General features: G+C 39.8%; 2 protein-coding genes across 6 annotated transcripts; both read left to right on the plus strand.

Moving 5' to 3' along the window:
* The first annotated feature begins 358 nt into the window (after positions 1–358).
* mob1a (MOB kinase activator 1A) lies at positions 359–6,781 on the plus strand. Its single transcript, XM_047591984.1, has 6 exons — positions 359–543; positions 1,570–1,736; positions 2,189–2,282; positions 3,236–3,369; positions 4,039–4,202; positions 4,797–6,781. The coding sequence occupies exons 1-6, from the start codon at positions 530–532 to the stop codon at positions 4,872–4,874; spliced, it is 651 nt and encodes a 216-aa protein (XP_047447940.1). The 5' UTR covers positions 359–529; the 3' UTR covers positions 4,875–6,781.
* A 203-nt stretch (positions 6,782–6,984) lies between these two features.
* On the plus strand, positions 6,985–14,671 carry trafd1 (TRAF-type zinc finger domain containing 1). Of its 5 annotated transcripts, XM_047591913.1 has the most exons (13): positions 6,986–7,428; positions 7,536–7,620; positions 7,889–7,937; positions 8,418–8,553; positions 9,079–9,132; positions 9,235–9,673; positions 10,044–10,346; positions 10,437–10,501; positions 11,974–12,219; positions 12,328–12,466; positions 12,699–12,915; positions 13,023–13,080; positions 13,543–14,671. In XM_047591913.1, the coding sequence occupies exons 3-13, from the start codon at positions 7,903–7,905 to the stop codon at positions 13,579–13,581; spliced, it is 1,731 nt and encodes a 576-aa protein (XP_047447869.1). In that variant the 5' UTR covers positions 6,986–7,428; positions 7,536–7,620; positions 7,889–7,902; the 3' UTR covers positions 13,582–14,671. The 5 variants fall into 5 exon arrangements, with proteins under 5 accessions (XP_047447873.1, XP_047447869.1, XP_047447871.1 ...); XM_047591917.1 differs by having other exon boundaries at positions 6,985–7,620; positions 9,235–9,475; XM_047591915.1 differs by lacking the exon at positions 7,536–7,620.
* The last annotated feature ends 1,876 nt before the right edge of the window (positions 14,672–16,547 follow it).

A 16,547-nucleotide genomic window follows, 5' to 3' on the forward strand; every position in this document is an offset into this window, starting at 1 on the left:
CAAAAACAAAAACCATTAATCACTCACAGAAACAGGACACATATAGGTTTCATATGGAAAAAAATATGAAAGATATATTGTGAGCAAGGCAGAATATCAATAAGATTTTTTAAAAAATGGAGCACACTTATAAATAGGCCTATACACATCTACCAGTTAAAGATGCAGACAGTGCAAAATTGCAAAACAGTGATCTGATTTTATTACCACATTTCTTACCCTGTTTCGACATAAACTGGATATTAAAGCAGTCACGAAAGGGGATTTAATAGATTGCTGTCGTATTAGCTGGTGAGTCAGAGAATGGTAATACCCAGAGCGGCCTGCAGGGGGCTCCAGCTCTGGGAGGACGACACTAGAGGAAGCGCCGTCGCCGCTGTATGTGTGTGTGTGTGTATGTGTGTGGGTGCAGCACTTCATGTTAGCCGACAAGTGGGTCGCAGTGTGTACGTCTTAAAAACCCATTTCTGCTCTTCAAACCGGGACCAGGGGCTGTTATCGAGGCTTCTCCGACGACTCCTTCGCCAAGATGAGCTTCCTGTTGTAAGTAAAGTTAGTAAGAGCCGGGAGGGAGGAAGGAGGAGGAGGTGGAGGGGAGGTTATGGTTGCGGCGAGCTGCTCTTCTACGAAGTTGCACCAAGGGAAGTAAAATAAGACACCGTTACAGAAAACTAGTCAGCTTTCGTCGCATTTATTTAAGTGCAGAGTTAGCCTACACCTCCTCTTTTCTCATACCGAATCACAATTAGTCGACGACATTTTCTTTAAACTGTGTTTATAGTTTTCTTAGCACTCGCAGGCTGTAACTTTTTTTTTCTAAACTAGTGAGTTTGTTGCTAACTTGGCTAGCCGCATGATTAGCTTCGACTGGGTTAGCCAGCCTCGCTTTTGTTATCCCTTTCGCTTTTATTCTGATATAACTAGACGTGTTAATATAAATCACCACACACACACACACACAGACACACACACACATCTTTGCTCTTTGCAAATGTCGAGCCAGTCAATCCTTCCGTTGTTTACAGTAGCACCGAGATACTGTCACATTTCCTGTCAGATGCACCAACTTTAAACTGAAACGCACTGCTATGACCACTGTGGTAGTGTTGTCACATCACTGGTGTCGGTCTGACAGCACGTAGATGTTCACTGTGAGGCCTTCAGGGGATGATTGATCAGAAGATCCTCATTAAAATCTAGGCCAAGAAGTATCTGCCTCCACTTTTTTTTTTTTTTGTAAATGCCACTGTCACGTCCAGTCAGCTTTATTTATATCACGAATAGTCTCTTCAGTTTGCACGGCTTCCAGCATGACATGCAACACTTCATCCAAATGAGGATAAACCAAAATAAAATAACCCTTTTATGGAAATTAAGATATGAATAAATAAGTGTACAGCAGAGCAACATAGCAGATAGCAGATTGAGATAGCAAATGTTATATGAAGCCTGTGATCCAGGAGGACGTCAAAAAAATTTAAGGTGTCGCCAAACTGAATCCTGTGACGCGTGAGCACACAAGAGACAGTCTACAAATTGGTTTTTAACCCTCCGTTTATTTCTCCGCAGTGGCAGTCGCTCATCCAAGACCTTCAAGCCGAAGAAGAACATCCCAGAGGGATCCCACCAGTATGAGCTGCTGAAACATGCCGAGGCAACGCTGGGAAGCGGCAACCTGAGACAGGCTGTCATGCTGCCAGAGGGAGAGGATCTCAATGAATGGATTGCCGTCAACAGTGAGTGAACAAATACAATAAACGCACAAACGTGGCATACAAATAACCTTTCAACCCTTTAAAGTGTTTGTGTTTGTTTGATGTTAGTAAGACACATAAATAACGCTTTGAGCTGGGCCTGACCGTCTGCACCGCCCTGTGGTGAGACGAGAGTAATGCAGTCCCTCAAACATGCCCGACTGAGACGCTTTTTAAATTATTGGTTACAGCAAGAGAGGATTTCTTCTTTTCTATTTTTACTTCTTTTACTCGAAGCGGAGCAGTTATGGCGGCAACAATGTTAAAGGTCAATAGACGCCACAAATCTGAATGGTTTGAGTTAACATCTTGTACAATGCAGCGTTTATAAAGTGTGATGCTATGAACACACATGACGGTGTTGTTGGAAAATAAATTGGTATTAATGAGTCTTTTGAAATAAACTAAAAATGGTGGTTTACCTTTTCCTTCAGCGGTGGATTTCTTCAACCAGATCAACATGCTCTACGGCACCATCACCGAGTTCTGCACCGAGACGAGCTGCTCCGTGATGTCTGCAGGACCAAGGTAACGGCAGACTTCGTATGCACGTGTCTTCTTTCTAACTGCACAGCTAATAACGGGCCGTTTTCCTCTGAAGACATCTCGACATCGTGGAAGAAGAGCATGTGTAAATATAACAATGGGCAACTCGGTGTAGCTGCTTTAATTATTTATTTATGTGTTTCCTGGTGTTGTGCATGTCACGCTGTCACGGCTGACAGGAAGAGTTTAATAGAGCGGAGCCGTCAGTTATGTTATTAGTTTGCCCTAGCGAGCATGCAGTGGTGTTAAAAATATAGTTTCACAAGATTAACCAAATGTTTCTCATTGTTTTATTTATTTATTTTTATTTGATCAAACTAATCGCACAAACACATCCATGAAATTATAACATGTGACTTCCTGTTTAAATCTCAACGTCCCACCAGTCCCTTAGAACTGAACTCGGATGAGCGGAGAAACGTCTTCTCAAATAACTTTACAAATCCCAAGTTTCTTAACACTTTGTGGATATGCGCAACTTGCAGTGTGATAGCGTATTGGTCGAAAGAGCTGAAGTAAATAAACGATGTCATCTGAATGTCACATGAGGAAAAAGGGAATTAAACTTTGCTCGTGGTCGTGAAGAAGAAGTTTATTTAGAATCTAGATTTGGCACTTCCTCTGTCCGTTCTCCTGCCAAGACTGCCTGCGTTGGGTCACTAATCAGGAGGAAGAGACGGGGGTTCACTTCCTGTTGACATGGCCGCCATCGAGAATATGACTAGATACTTCCCCCTTCTGTCCTTCTTAGTTATTTATTTATTTATTTAGATTTATCTGCTTCCAAATGTTGTTTTCATGCCCTGACAGAAAGGCATGATGAGCATTTACTTGATGTAGAGCTTTTTGTTCATGTCCCCTATGTCCAGTCTACTGTTTGTAATGAATCCTCTCAAAAATATGACTCGATTTAATTTGGTTCTTTCTCTCTGTAGATATGAGTATCACTGGGCTGATGGCACCAATATTAAAAAGCCTATCAAATGCTCTGCGCCCAAGTACATCGACTACTTGATGACCTGGGTGCAGGATCAGCTGGACGATGAGACGCTCTTCCCCTCCAAGATTGGTGAGTTCATTAATAAGGAATTTTATTTTGTAGGAGCCTGTTACTCAAAGGGATAAAACAACCAACACCAAACAGACTGTATTCAGATTGTTCTCCAGCAGACCAAGGAACAGTGTACACGTCTTTTATTTGCTTCTGATCTCTTCACATGAAAAACAGACACTTCTTTTCTTTGCACTTACTTTTAAACCCTTAAAATTGATCGAGAATTACATTGAAAAGGACCAAAGTTTAGTTATTTAATTGTTTGATTTATATTGTGAAAGTCCCTGAACTTTCAGTTTATGTGAACTTCTCCAATTTCATTTGGTGTTTTAAAATTAGACTCTCCCTTCCTGTAGGTGAATATGACTCTGTATCTGAAAGTCAGCCATTTAATTTTCATGCTTATCGGTTCACATCAAAACCCTAATGTGGCAGATAACAGAGGAAACGCAACGCAAATGTGTTGCTGTTCTGATGTCATCTGCCTGTGCTGAACCTCCGCTCTACGTATGTAGTGTTTGTGTGGTTGAGATTTCTCAAAAGCTGTCCGCACTTGCACTGGAATTTTATTCAGACTAATGAGCTGAAAGAAGAAGTGCTGTAAGTCACACTATGACGTACGCCGAAAGGCACTGAAACAGCACATGGTCTTCATCAGCATTTTCCACATCTTCTGTCCCACAGGAGTTCCCTTTCCCAAGAATTTCATGTCCGTGGCCAAAACCATCCTGAAGCGCCTGTTCAGGGTTTATGCTCACATCTACCACCAGCATTTTGACTCGGTGATGCAGCTGCAGGAGGAGGCCCACCTCAACACCTCCTTCAAGCACTTCATTTTCTTCGTTCAGGTGAGATTATCCCACTGCAGGACCGGATTTGTTAGACGGTTTTCCGTTATTGTCGTGTCTGAAAGGGAATCCTGAGAGACGTCTTTATGTAAGTCGGTTGTTTTGGGACATAGTAACGTTCGTGTATCGTTTTCTACAGCTGTGTGAGAGTGTGCGTGTGCATTGGGACGTTGTGCGGATGCAGAGGAGACAGAAATGACACTGGTCGCGTAAATAGGAGAAATGACATGAGGCTAGTTAGTTTGGTTGATATAAGTGCCTGTTCTAGAAATGTAACCTTAGATGACTTCTCTTGAGATTTGGCACTATATTGAAAATAAAATTAACGTTGCCTAATATATATATGGTAGTAGAAACACTGACTTGGAACTGTGGACCTACTTTTGTGGAGCCTGGGGGAGTTTGGGGTCTTGGGGAAGTTTTGTTATGGATGCACTAGTCCTCAAATGCCCCTGTATTTTCTCTGTGTGGTGTGGGTGAATCTGGCTAAAAAAAAACACCAATAATCTATCAACTATAGAAATAATAGACGTGACATAATACGGGTCACGTTAAAATTGACATATCTTGACTTTGTCTTGTTTTGTCTCGTAGGAGTTCAACCTTATCGACAGACGAGAGCTTGCTCCCCTGCAGGATTTGATCGAGAAGCTCGGATCCAAGGACAGATAGACTTTTCATTGCTCTTCTTCCTTTTTTAGCAGTTTGTTTTTCCTTTTCCCCCCTCCCCTCCCTCCTTCTCTGGTGATCTCTTCTACCTCTCTAACTTCTAGCCTCAACTTGACTTAAAATCTGTGCCTTCCTCTCTGCATTTCCCTCATGTTTTGTACTGTACTTTTCTTTTTATTCCTCTCTGTGGTTATCCTAGGCTTTCTTTGAGCCCTTTTTTTCCATTTTTAGCCTTTATAGATCATATAAAAAAAAAATGTAGTGGAGTAAAAATATTTTTTTCACAGGACTGTGGTTAGCGGCTCTGTAAGAGCAACCTGCTGAATTTTTATATTGGACCAAGGACATTTCGAACTTAAAGTTGACTGTTAAAGACTTGCCTGCTATCAGTTGTTTGATGTTAATTTTTGAATGATTATAATTACATTGCCTGACCAACTATTGCAAATTTCAATTTTACATGTCATTGGCGGTGGTGATGGCAAGAAAACTAGAGACAGGAAATGCACCTCAGATGAGCTTTTATATCCATGACAACACGATACACAAAAGCAGCAATGATGCGCAACGTACAGCAGCAAGCTGGTTTGTGTACCACATTACGCATACGTGGTTTCTGTTGACACGCTCACTGATTCAATTATGTGAAGAAATGCTGCAACTGTGAGATGCCTTTGTTCTTGCCCCTCAAGAAAATAACATCGACTACAAATAGCTTTCAGTTTCAGTTTGGTCACGAGATACTGTGCACTTTTTTAAATGTCTATATTCTTTTGAGATATAGTGCTTACAGTTTTAGGTTTCGCCTTCTTTTTATCTGCTATTTAGTTCTCATTAGTCACCACTTAAAGCTTAATCACCTTAAAGTTAAGTATAAATCATCCTCTCAGTGGCTTAAAAATCTAATGTGAACTTTTAGTTTTACTGTCATTTTAGTTCGTTTCTGTGGTGCAGATCAATTGTGAGCTTTTTTTTTTTTCCTCAATGCTGGTACTAATCTTTTTTTTTTCCTCACCAAATATTTTCCCCTTGGATTAGGAAATCAAGTTATAGCTATTGCACCATTACACCCAAGATGTATGTAGTTTTTTTTTTATGTAAGTCTATTTTTTTTATGTTTTTAGTCAGGTGCATGTGTAATTATCATGATCATCTCCTGTTATTATTGTGGCTACAGCAGCAGGGCTGTTTGTACTACCACACTTAAAAAAAAAACAAAGAAAGAAAAAAAAATAAATGCAGCTAATATTCCTGATGAGTGTTTCATCCGGCAAAGTTCTATCAAGGGATTTGGTTCATAACCTGCTTCATTTTGGACCTAGATTTGTATTAGACAATCGTGTAACCAGTTATGATGAGTAGGCTAACTGAAATGCACCACCAGGAGCTAAACGGGGCAGCACAGTGTTCATTTTATAGTTGAGGAACGGACAAATGCTTTCCAGCAATATTAAAACAAGGTGTTGTTAACTGCGATTTATCCACTTTTAGGCCCACAAGTTGCTTGGCAGAAAAGATCAGGCCGGTTAATAGGCTTGACTGGTTCTGATTGTCAGTTTATATTCACATTATTTGTCGACCTTGGTTTTTTGTTTTTTTTCCACAGTTTTGTTTTTGAACTTTTGGTGTGGAGTTACATTTCATATTACATTTAAAGTATTGACTTTGCCTTTTAAATCATATGAGGAACAAGGTCTTTGATGTGATTTAAATGTTTTTTTTTATGCATTTGGTCCAATCATTGGGTTAGTCTGGCAGGAGTTTAAAGAATGTATGTACCATGTCCAAATATTTGCTGTAAATAACATCAGTGTTTTTTTTTCTGAACAAAACTGTGCCTTACAATAATAAAAAATATCCGATATGACAATAGTGATAAATCAAAAGCTCAATAAACACTGAAAGGACAATGTTGTTTTTGTGTTAATTACAGATGTCTGGGATCAACAGTGAGCTATTTTTTATTCCTTATCCTTTTTCTTCTTTTTGAATAAATACGTATCTTTACCGTACATTTTGTGTCAATGTTGGATGTCGGATCGAAAGAAAAATGCTGCGGTGTCACCCGAGACGTTTTTTATGAGACGCACCAACATAAAGGGGTAATTTCGCCCGGAGTTTGGACTGACAGGCACAGTTTTAACCTCTACCCTCCATTAAACGTGTGCCGGAGCGTCTATATAAACTCCGACTAACATCTTGTGCATGTGTATATGGACTTGCTGCGGTGTCATATCTAGTTTTAGCATAATTTTATTCGGCCATCCTCCCGATGCAATGAGCTACGCAGAGAACCTGAGAGGCTGCACTCGGGGCATAAATAAAATCTGTGTCTGAGGACGGAGCAAGGAGGAAATAAATAAGGACCTGTTTTTCAGGCTAGTTATCATCAAGTAGTCAGCTGTGCTGTGTCGTTAGTGAGTCTGGATAAATATAATTCATTGACTAACTGAATTAAATTGAGTGTTAACCTAGTTACGCTTTGTTTGGAGAATCAAACCCCCGCCGCTACGTTAGCTTTCTGGCTCGGTAGCTACTTGTCGAAGAGCATTTTAAAGTTAGTTAACTTTAAAATAACTTAACGCTACGCGGTGATTTATAGTCGTGTATTTAAAGCTTCGCTACACTGCAAGTTTAAGACTGTGTACACTGTGCATTATTTAGAGAGGATTCAAAATGCTCGTTGATTAAGATTGAAGAGGAATTTCATTGCTAATCCAGGCCGTTGTTAGCTACTGGAAAACATCGGGTGAGCAAAGCGAAAGTGTTGACAATCACTGCTAATGACAGCTGTAGCTTTATGTCTTCTACACACTAGCCCTGCTAATTAATTAAGGTATATAAATATGTATATAAATATTTAAAGAGTAAGGTAAACACACGATGGTGCCCGTACAATTGATTTTAACGCCCCGAAGCTCAAACGCCACTTGTTGAAGTCATCAATCACACAGAGATGGGTTCATTGTCACCTCCAGCCTCATTTGTGTTGTTGATAACTATCATTTTGTTTACAGGCTTTGGTGGAGTCATGGCCGATGAAAACACACAGTTCTGCGGTAACTGGTGAGTACAACCACTTGCCAGTTCATTAGGTACACGAGTGAACGTCTAATGCAACAAACCCTGATCTAAATCTCAGCTTCGTGAAGGTTATTGTCTAATATGAGCTGTTTATTTAACTTTGGAGGCTGTGGTTCAGAGCAATACCGAATTTTATTGTCTTGAGAAACACAGACGTGTCCATTACGATTTTGACAACCCCATTTTCGTCAGTGGCCTAGGCTAAATTACACAAACATTTTTTTGTGTTTAATTCAATCCAGTCTAAGAGCACCACATACCACAGCCTCCGACATGACCATTGCCACCTCTTTCTAACCCTGTTTCAACACAAACTGAACATCAAAACAATCACAGTCACTATTATAATACATTCATAGTGAGAACAAACAGATTACAATACGTGGTCAGCACATTTTGTAATTTGTGGTGTACTTAAGGTTTCATGCGCTTCTTTGCTTTTTTATTTTTTTTCTTATAAAGCAAACATGACATACCAGAGGCAAACTTTACAACACATGAGATCCACTGTCGGAGAAACATCGCGCTTTGTGATGTGTGCCAGGAGCCGGTGCCCCGCTCAGATCTTCAGGAGCACAAGCAACAGGAGCATACGCAGGTAAAAGAAAAATAAATAAATAAATAAATCAATCAGCATCATCTCATTAGCAATAGATGTTGTGCTGCTTATCGGCTGGAGATACTCATTGTGCGGCACAATAAAATGGATCGGTTTCTAATAATAATAAAAAACAAAAAAAAAGGCCAAAAACAGCACAAAAACCAGATGGACAGACACACAGCGTTATAATGAATAGTGAGTGAAAAGAGGATCACTTTCTTAGGCTTATTGCTAAAAAAAACAAACAGAAAATATTTTTTTTAATACCTCAAATAACCTATGAACATTTGTGAATATTGGTTAATTTCTCCTAATATTAGTGTTGTTTATTCTTGAGTCTGCCTTATGTTACTTTACTGAATCAGTCACGTTTCGTGTTGAGCATGTTTTCTGTGTGTTAACAAACTTTCATAACTTGCTCAAGCTCAGTCACCAGTGACCTCAAGTCTTTGTTCATAATGAAATAAATGACAAAGCAGCATCAGACAGAGAGTGGTGACGACATTTTCATTTTCATTTTAGATCACGTGCAAGTGTGGTTTAAAGTTTGAGAAGAATCACATCGAGGCTCATCAGGTATTGAACAAGAACCTTTGTCCTTCCATATTTCTAATTCTGACATTTAACGGTGTCGATTATAATCCTCTAAACGTGCTTCATCTCCGCGTCTCCTTTCAGAGCTCTGAATGCTCCCAGCGCCTGGTCCCATGTCAGTACTGTGAACTGGAGCTCGTTTTCAGCCAGTCCAAAGAGCATGAGGATTACTGTGGTACGCGCACCGAGCCTTGCCCGCTCTGCAAGTGCAACGTGATGCTGAGAGAACAAGCTCAGCATCCGGCCGTATGCGGGAGCCTCACGCCGCCTCAAGAGAGGAACAACAGTAGATTGAGTCGCAGTCCAGTAGAACAACAGTCTCCAGGTGCGTGGTTTGAAGCCCACTCCATCCGAAATCTCCTCAGAGCCGAAGAAAGAGGCCCCAAGAATAACAACGTCAGTGCAGCAGAACAACAATCCTTCCCTCGGCCGTTTGATCCCAGAGTTTATAACACTTCAAGAGGAAGTCAGGCCTCAGAGGACTGGAAGAATACTGCAACACAGACTACAGCATTTAGCCACTGTGAGTGTTTCAGTTATTAGGTTATCCGGGTTTTATGCATCAGTGTAGCTTTAATTGACTGTTACAGCAGTTTAAATTTCACCTGCAGTGTTGTTTTCCCTAATGTAAGACATTGTTTGGGAATTTGCAGGAGATGCCCCTGGAAAAGAATATAAATGTAGAGAGATATTACTGTCTCAACGTGGGTCCCTTGATTCGGGCCAAAGAACATGTTTCCACGTTTGACGTTTGACAGAAAGGATTATTATTGGTTCAGCCTTTAAAAATTAGACAGAACGAAAAAATTTCTATGTATTTCTCCTCGTTTATTGTTCTTATATGTTGTTTCGCTGATGTTGTAAATATTCTCTGAAATGAATGTGTCTTTTAGTGATGGGGCCAAGTGATTTCCTGCATGGCGGCGGCGGCAGCAGCAGCAGCACGTGGCCCTACAGCGAGCGCACGCTGGATGAGGACTCGTCAGGGCTCGACTACATGTTGGCTCTCAGCCTGCAGAGCGATGGAGAGTCGGTGGCCGGCGGCGTGGAGGGCAACATGTGGAGTGACATCTGGGACCACAACATTGGGAAGTCTAACACCTCTGTAATCTCTCCGTTCTCGCCGCCCAACAACAACTACCCAGACTACACTGTAGGGACAAGCACAAGTGCCGTTCAGGACCACGACCAAACAGGTCAACTACTACATCACTGGAATGATTCGTTCTCAGTAATTAATCCTCCTGTTGTCAGTTTGTTAATCGTTTTAAATGTTTCTTTCATAGATGCCATGTTGCCTTGTGAGTTTTGCGAAGAGTTGTTTCCAGAAGAGGATCTCATTCTGCATCAGGTTTGAGAAATGCTTTTGGGTTTTGCTCAACTCTGTCCTTTTCAAGGTTCATTTTCGGCCACAATCTCAAATATTGATGAAATTGTGTTTGAGAAAGCTGATATGAATAATCCCCTTGAATATGTACAATACAGAGATACTAAGCATGATATCAAGGTTGTTGTGATTCCTATACATACATCTCAATTTAAAGAAAACAGGAGGAAGAAGTTAAGGCAATAAAAAATACTAACAGAATTAAAGTAAAAGTTTGTATATATACTATATATAGTACAAAAGTAAACCTTTTTAACTAGAGCCTGAAGCGGTGCTGATTCAGTAATGCTGATAATTTATTATCTGTCCGTCATCTAGACACGTGTCACAGCCAGGTTACACACCTACACTAAAGGACCTAAAACCAATAAACCGCACCCATTATAAGTCCGCTCTATGTCGACGAGTAACCCCCGCATTTGAATGAAATGGACATTTAACGTAAGAGAAAACCCTTTTTACAAAGCATCACGTGAAAATAGGAGGAACCGTGACAGCTTGTAATCTTTGTCTGCATCTTTACGCATGAGAAGGCATCTCCAACAAAGACTGAACTGGATTGACGGTTAAGACGTTAAGCCTGACGCACGTGGTGTGACTTCACGCAGTTATTTTTATACTTGCTTTTCCATGACAGTTTTTCGAAAGAAATCCAAAAAAAAAATTCTGAAATCTCAGTACAGTTGCGCTTCGCACATGTTTCCATTGAAAAATGTTTTGCGAATGAGCTGTGACTCTCGTGAAGTCTCTCGTCGGGGTATCCCATAATTCTCTTAAATTCGCATTAGACTTCACTTTGAAGAAGATGGACGGGTCACATGACCCCCTGCGTCGTCTCCAGTGACGCCGGTGATGGAGAAATGTGATAAACTTTTATATCGATACGTCTGAAAAAACACCTCATGACAGCGTATAAGTGTTTTAGTGACATTCAAGAGGTTTTTCAAAATGTTGCCATTTCACTTACCAGTTTTTATTGTGTTTTGCACATTTCTAGGGGTAATGGAAAAGCAGCAACTGGTGTCCTTCGTCTCTGGTCTACAGATTAAAATAAGCTTTTAAATAAACCTTTCTTTGTGCCTGCCAGCTAACTTTAGTAAACAAGTTTTTTTTTTTTTCAATTTCGGTTGCTGCTGCCTCTTTTAGCTGCGATTCTACATGCTCAAATGTTTGGGAAATAAACCAGTAAAAATATATTTATTCACCTCATGGTGCGAGATGCGTAGATCCAGACTGATATCACATGGCGTGCCAACATTCCCGTACTTGTCTTTATCTTCGTCTCAGTCAGTTCACAGTCCAGTTAAAACCATTGTGTGTGAAAATGCTTTGCCCTCATCTCTGTCTAGAAGGTTCGATCACGATGTCTTGACTCAAGCAGGTTCAAAGTTTCAGATAATCTGATTATTATTTTTTTTACTTTTTTTTTGTTTCAGACTGGGTGCAGTCCTGCGTCTGCCTTCGCATCTTACAGCAAGCAGCCTTCATCTCCACCTAAAGAGGACAGGATGAGCAGGATGCGCAGTCTTCCCAACACGCTCGCCTCTAACATCCCCACTTTCCCTCGGTCCATGTCCCCGGCCTCCTACAGTCCTCCAGCCAGTCCACTAGAGGGCGATGTGGTAATTCCCTGTGAATTCTGTGGCGTGGCTCTAGAGGAGGCGGTCGTGTTTCACCATCAGGTATGAAGTGACTATGATGTGTGGGACACAACAATGAAATACTCACCGATGAAATAATCTGAATATAGAGATGTTTCTGTTCTCACGTTTTGGTTATTGTTTGTCTAGGACAAATGTGACATGCGCCCTCAGAATGCACACCCGCTGAATAATATAACAAAAACATCAGTTAAAAAACCTTTAAGCCCTGGGAAAGACGCCTTTGGACAGATGCCTTCAGATATTCAGAGAAGAACAAGGCACCAAGGTAAAATATGACATTAGTCAGAATCCTCTGATTAAAGTTGGCTTGTTCTCTTTCAGATCATACAAATGCAGATATTATTATTATTATGAGAAAAGGGAGGGATACCAAGGATAGAAATGCTGCCATCTTTTGTATAGGTCTGATACATTCTGGTTGTGTGGTCAACCTTGTGTAATGTAAACTGCAATGAAGTGTGTATTTGTTAATATCCCTTCTGCTCTCATTCATACAGCTGAGTTCTTGGATGAGGACTTTGGATTTGACGGGGACACAACACCGGGACAAAACGTGAGTGGGTGGCAGAGAGACTACAGTGGACTATCGAGTCAAAGGAAGACGTCCAACTGTGACGCCTTTGTGAGAAACAGATCTCATCAGGGAAAGGAAGCAGAGGGGCCTCATTTATCTTTCTGTGACACTGAGAACCACGGTTCTGCGTCTCTGAAGGGGTAAATGCAGCGTTCAGTCGGTTTTGCTCCATGTGATTGTTTGTGATTTACTGTAAATACGTGTTTTTAATAGGTTATTAATAATGTGATTACACTTGTCCCTCCAGACTGCATCACCCAGAAAATAACGATGGTCGAGGGAACAGAAGGAATCCAATATCAAAGGTACGTTGCAGTGTTTTTCTTTACAGCGAAGAAGAACATTGATGCTTTATTGTATGTGGTCCAAGCGTGAACGTGTCACAGACTTCAATTCGGGACAATATCGTCATTTGCTGCCAATTTTGTGTCTTATTTACATCCTTTCAATCCGAGGCAGCATAAAGAAGGAGATAAATGAAGAAGCATTCAGATCATTTATTCCTGGTTTTATCTTTAAAGAAGTTTGAAACCAGACAAAGTTCTGCTTTTCTGAAACTTCAGGAACTTCTGTCTTCACTTCTGTCTGCCCCGTTCAAAAGAGAAAATTAAAGACCAACACAAACAAAAGCAAAGACATGTCTTCATCGGTATATATCGCATATTGATTGTAGTGTAATAGTGTACATTCTGCTGTGTGGAGCAGCACTTGACATGTTTTTGTGTCTGTAACAAGATTATCTATTGTATTTTTTTCTACACTGGCAGCTACCCAAGAAGCAGAATGAGGAGCAGCAGGAAGAGTGAGAACTGAAACCTCCGGAGTAAATGAAAAAAACCAAATCTCCTACTCTGCTTATCACGTATCTTTTTTGCACACTTTGAAAATGAAACATAATACTATCTGATAAGTGCCTGTGGGTGTGTTTGCATCTTGCAGTTTATATTTAGATGAGTTTTACTATAAAAGTATAAGTAAGTAATTAGGTTTGTTCACGTATATTCTGCTTGTTTCAGATGTTTGTATGTCTAACATCCAGCCTAAACAGATAAATTATAAGGTGGAATTTATTTACACGGCATCATTTTTTTTTTTTTTTTGCGCGTACTTGGCACATTAAGAACAGCAGCAGACAGACTCATGACTTTGTCTGTTTGCATTCGTCAAACTTAATCTTTATCTCGATACATCAGCCAAGGACATTTTGTTTCCAGCCCTGTTTTCCGATTCCTTCAGGGTTTGTCCTCAGTGTTCGTGCTACTTTTTTGCATCTTTATTTAACCCAAAGCACTTTGATAGATCATTTTGTTTAAAAAAACAAAACAAAAAAAAAAGGGCTCGAGGAACAGATTTGATAAGTTTATGCATCTTCGACCAAGAAAAGATAGTCGGTATTATTGAACCTTTGTCTTTTTATACTGTTGAACAACTGTCTTTAATAATGTGTCTGTAACTACACAGTAATATTTAGAGGTTTTTTTTTTTAAATCCTACTTATAGGACTATATATATATGTGATGTTATGTTCAGTTGGCTTTTGAAGGAAATGTCTCACGTCTAATGTTGTTTTAAGTATGATGAATAATTGTGTCGCTCTTCTGATTAAGATCTAAGACTGATTTCGAGTGTAACAAAGGGTCCATTTTTAGAAAACCATGTAAACAAGGCAATCACAGACCGCCGAGTCTGCAAATTTTCCTTTTCTGATCTACAACCCCAAGTTGAAATCGGCCGCAGCTAGTGTAAGAAATTATCTAGTGTGGTGTTTAGCTGGACTTGAGACACTAATGATACACTGCTGATTATTCTCGTTGAAGAACGGCCTTGACGCTCTTTGTACCATGTGATTATTAAATGTTTTAATAAAGACATTGATGGTTTCATGGCAGCAACTTCTATCGTGTCAGTGCTGTTTCATTTTTGAACTTTTATGAATCTATAGTTTATACTCACTTATGTGTGGATGTTATAAATGACCCAGACACAGCTATATTTTTAACACATTTCTAAGTAACCTTTTTATAAAAACAACAACAAAAAAACATGCTTAGTGTAAATGTAGTATTTTTCCAGGAAGAGTTTACACCTGCCTGTGCGGACAAGGATTCGGAGAAGCAATCTGATAGTTTACCTTAATGAAGCAAGTAGTTTATTTTCAGAAGTTTGCTATTTGATTCACATCTCCTTGGAGGTTCGCAGGAAAAGCAGTTGTATACAAAAGTCTGGACATCTAGCGCCACGTATTCTTCTTTATTTATAATGTGAAGAGGTCATTAGACATTAGGGGGGAGAATACACCTTCCTCTCCCAGCCACTACAGCAGGAGCCATTGTTTATCTAACTTTCATTTTACTGATTTAAAAACTTAATTTCTTTAAATTAACTTTTAGTGAAAGTAAAAGCTTAACAGTTAGTGATTGCTGCGTTCCTTGCTTCAAAAGACACTCGCATTTTCTCCATTCATACTTGTGATGACAGAAGCAAATGTCTGAACTCAGTTACCTCATATTACGTGTTTCCAAACCAAGCCTGACTCATGAATTAGCCTGCTGTGGATTCTTCAGACATAAAGTTTTGTAATATGGTTGCAGGCAAGGATGACTCAGGGTTGTGCAGCGGAGACATGCACCTTCACTTCCTCGGCTAAACCTGGCTGGAGTCAAATGTTTTGTTTTGCCTTTCTGCACAGAGTATGTGCAGCTTTGTCTCAAAGTTATCTAGCTCTTCTTGTTGACATTTTGGACGGTTGAAACTAAATAGTCATCAGCTGATAATCCCCGGTGACAAAGTGAGTCAACTGAGGCAGAATAAGTTTTGTTAGCTCTTTTATTTTACAATCAGTTGTACGTATAATAAGAAAATATGAAAAAATCACTTATAAATGTAACTGTAAGTGCGGCTGACATAATCCTAAAAGCAGAAAAACAAACTGTTATCATTTTGGGCCTTTCTTCATCATTCTGTGAGCTGCTTTGAAAGAAAAAACTGTGTTTACTTGGCAGAGGAAGTGTGCAGCTCTTCATCTAACAGCTCACTGTGGCACCTCCTTCTCGCTCCATTAGTCCCTTTAAGACTGCAAAATGAATGTGAATCAATCAGTGACGGAGAGTACATTTATATTTCATAAGTGCGGAAGTTAATTCAGTGTTCTCTTGAGTTATTTATCCCATTATCTTGTGAAAACATGCTCCGTTTTCTCAAGATAACAAGTTATTTATCTTGTTATCTCGAGATCTCGACATATTTAATTTGTTAGAGTTACGTTATACATGACTTGCCATGCCATGTCATGGATGCCCTTAACAATATAATGGAGTAAAAAATAATAGCTGACTGTAAGTCTACTGTAAGGTGAGCCGTTTGTTTTGCAGTTTAATGTTTGCTAGATAACTATTAAGTTTTTGGAGGTCTCGAGAAGACAAAGCTTTGTTTTCCCAAGATTGCTCATTATCTCGAGAGAACGGAACTAATTTTCCGAGATAACAAGATAATTAACCCGAGATCTCAAGAAAACAGCTCCTTTTCCAAGATAATGAGATGATTAACTTGTGATTATTGAGAAAACTAAGGAAATTAACTCATTATCACTGAAAATGGAGGAAATAATATGTATGAATGGTCGCTTAGGGCTTCCGTACTTACCATTAAGACCTGAACATCCGCCTGCTCATAAAAAAAGCATTTTTTTAAATTACCATAACTCACTAATGGAGAAAAATTCAAAGTGTGCATGAACTCTGGGAAGTTGCGGAAAGGACTTGAGGACTTATGA

Source organism: Mugil cephalus, chromosome 8 (assembly GCF_022458985.1).
Source record: "Mugil cephalus isolate CIBA_MC_2020 chromosome 8, CIBA_Mcephalus_1.1, whole genome shotgun sequence".
Classification (NCBI taxonomy): Eukaryota; Metazoa; Chordata; class Actinopteri; order Mugiliformes; family Mugilidae; genus Mugil; species Mugil cephalus.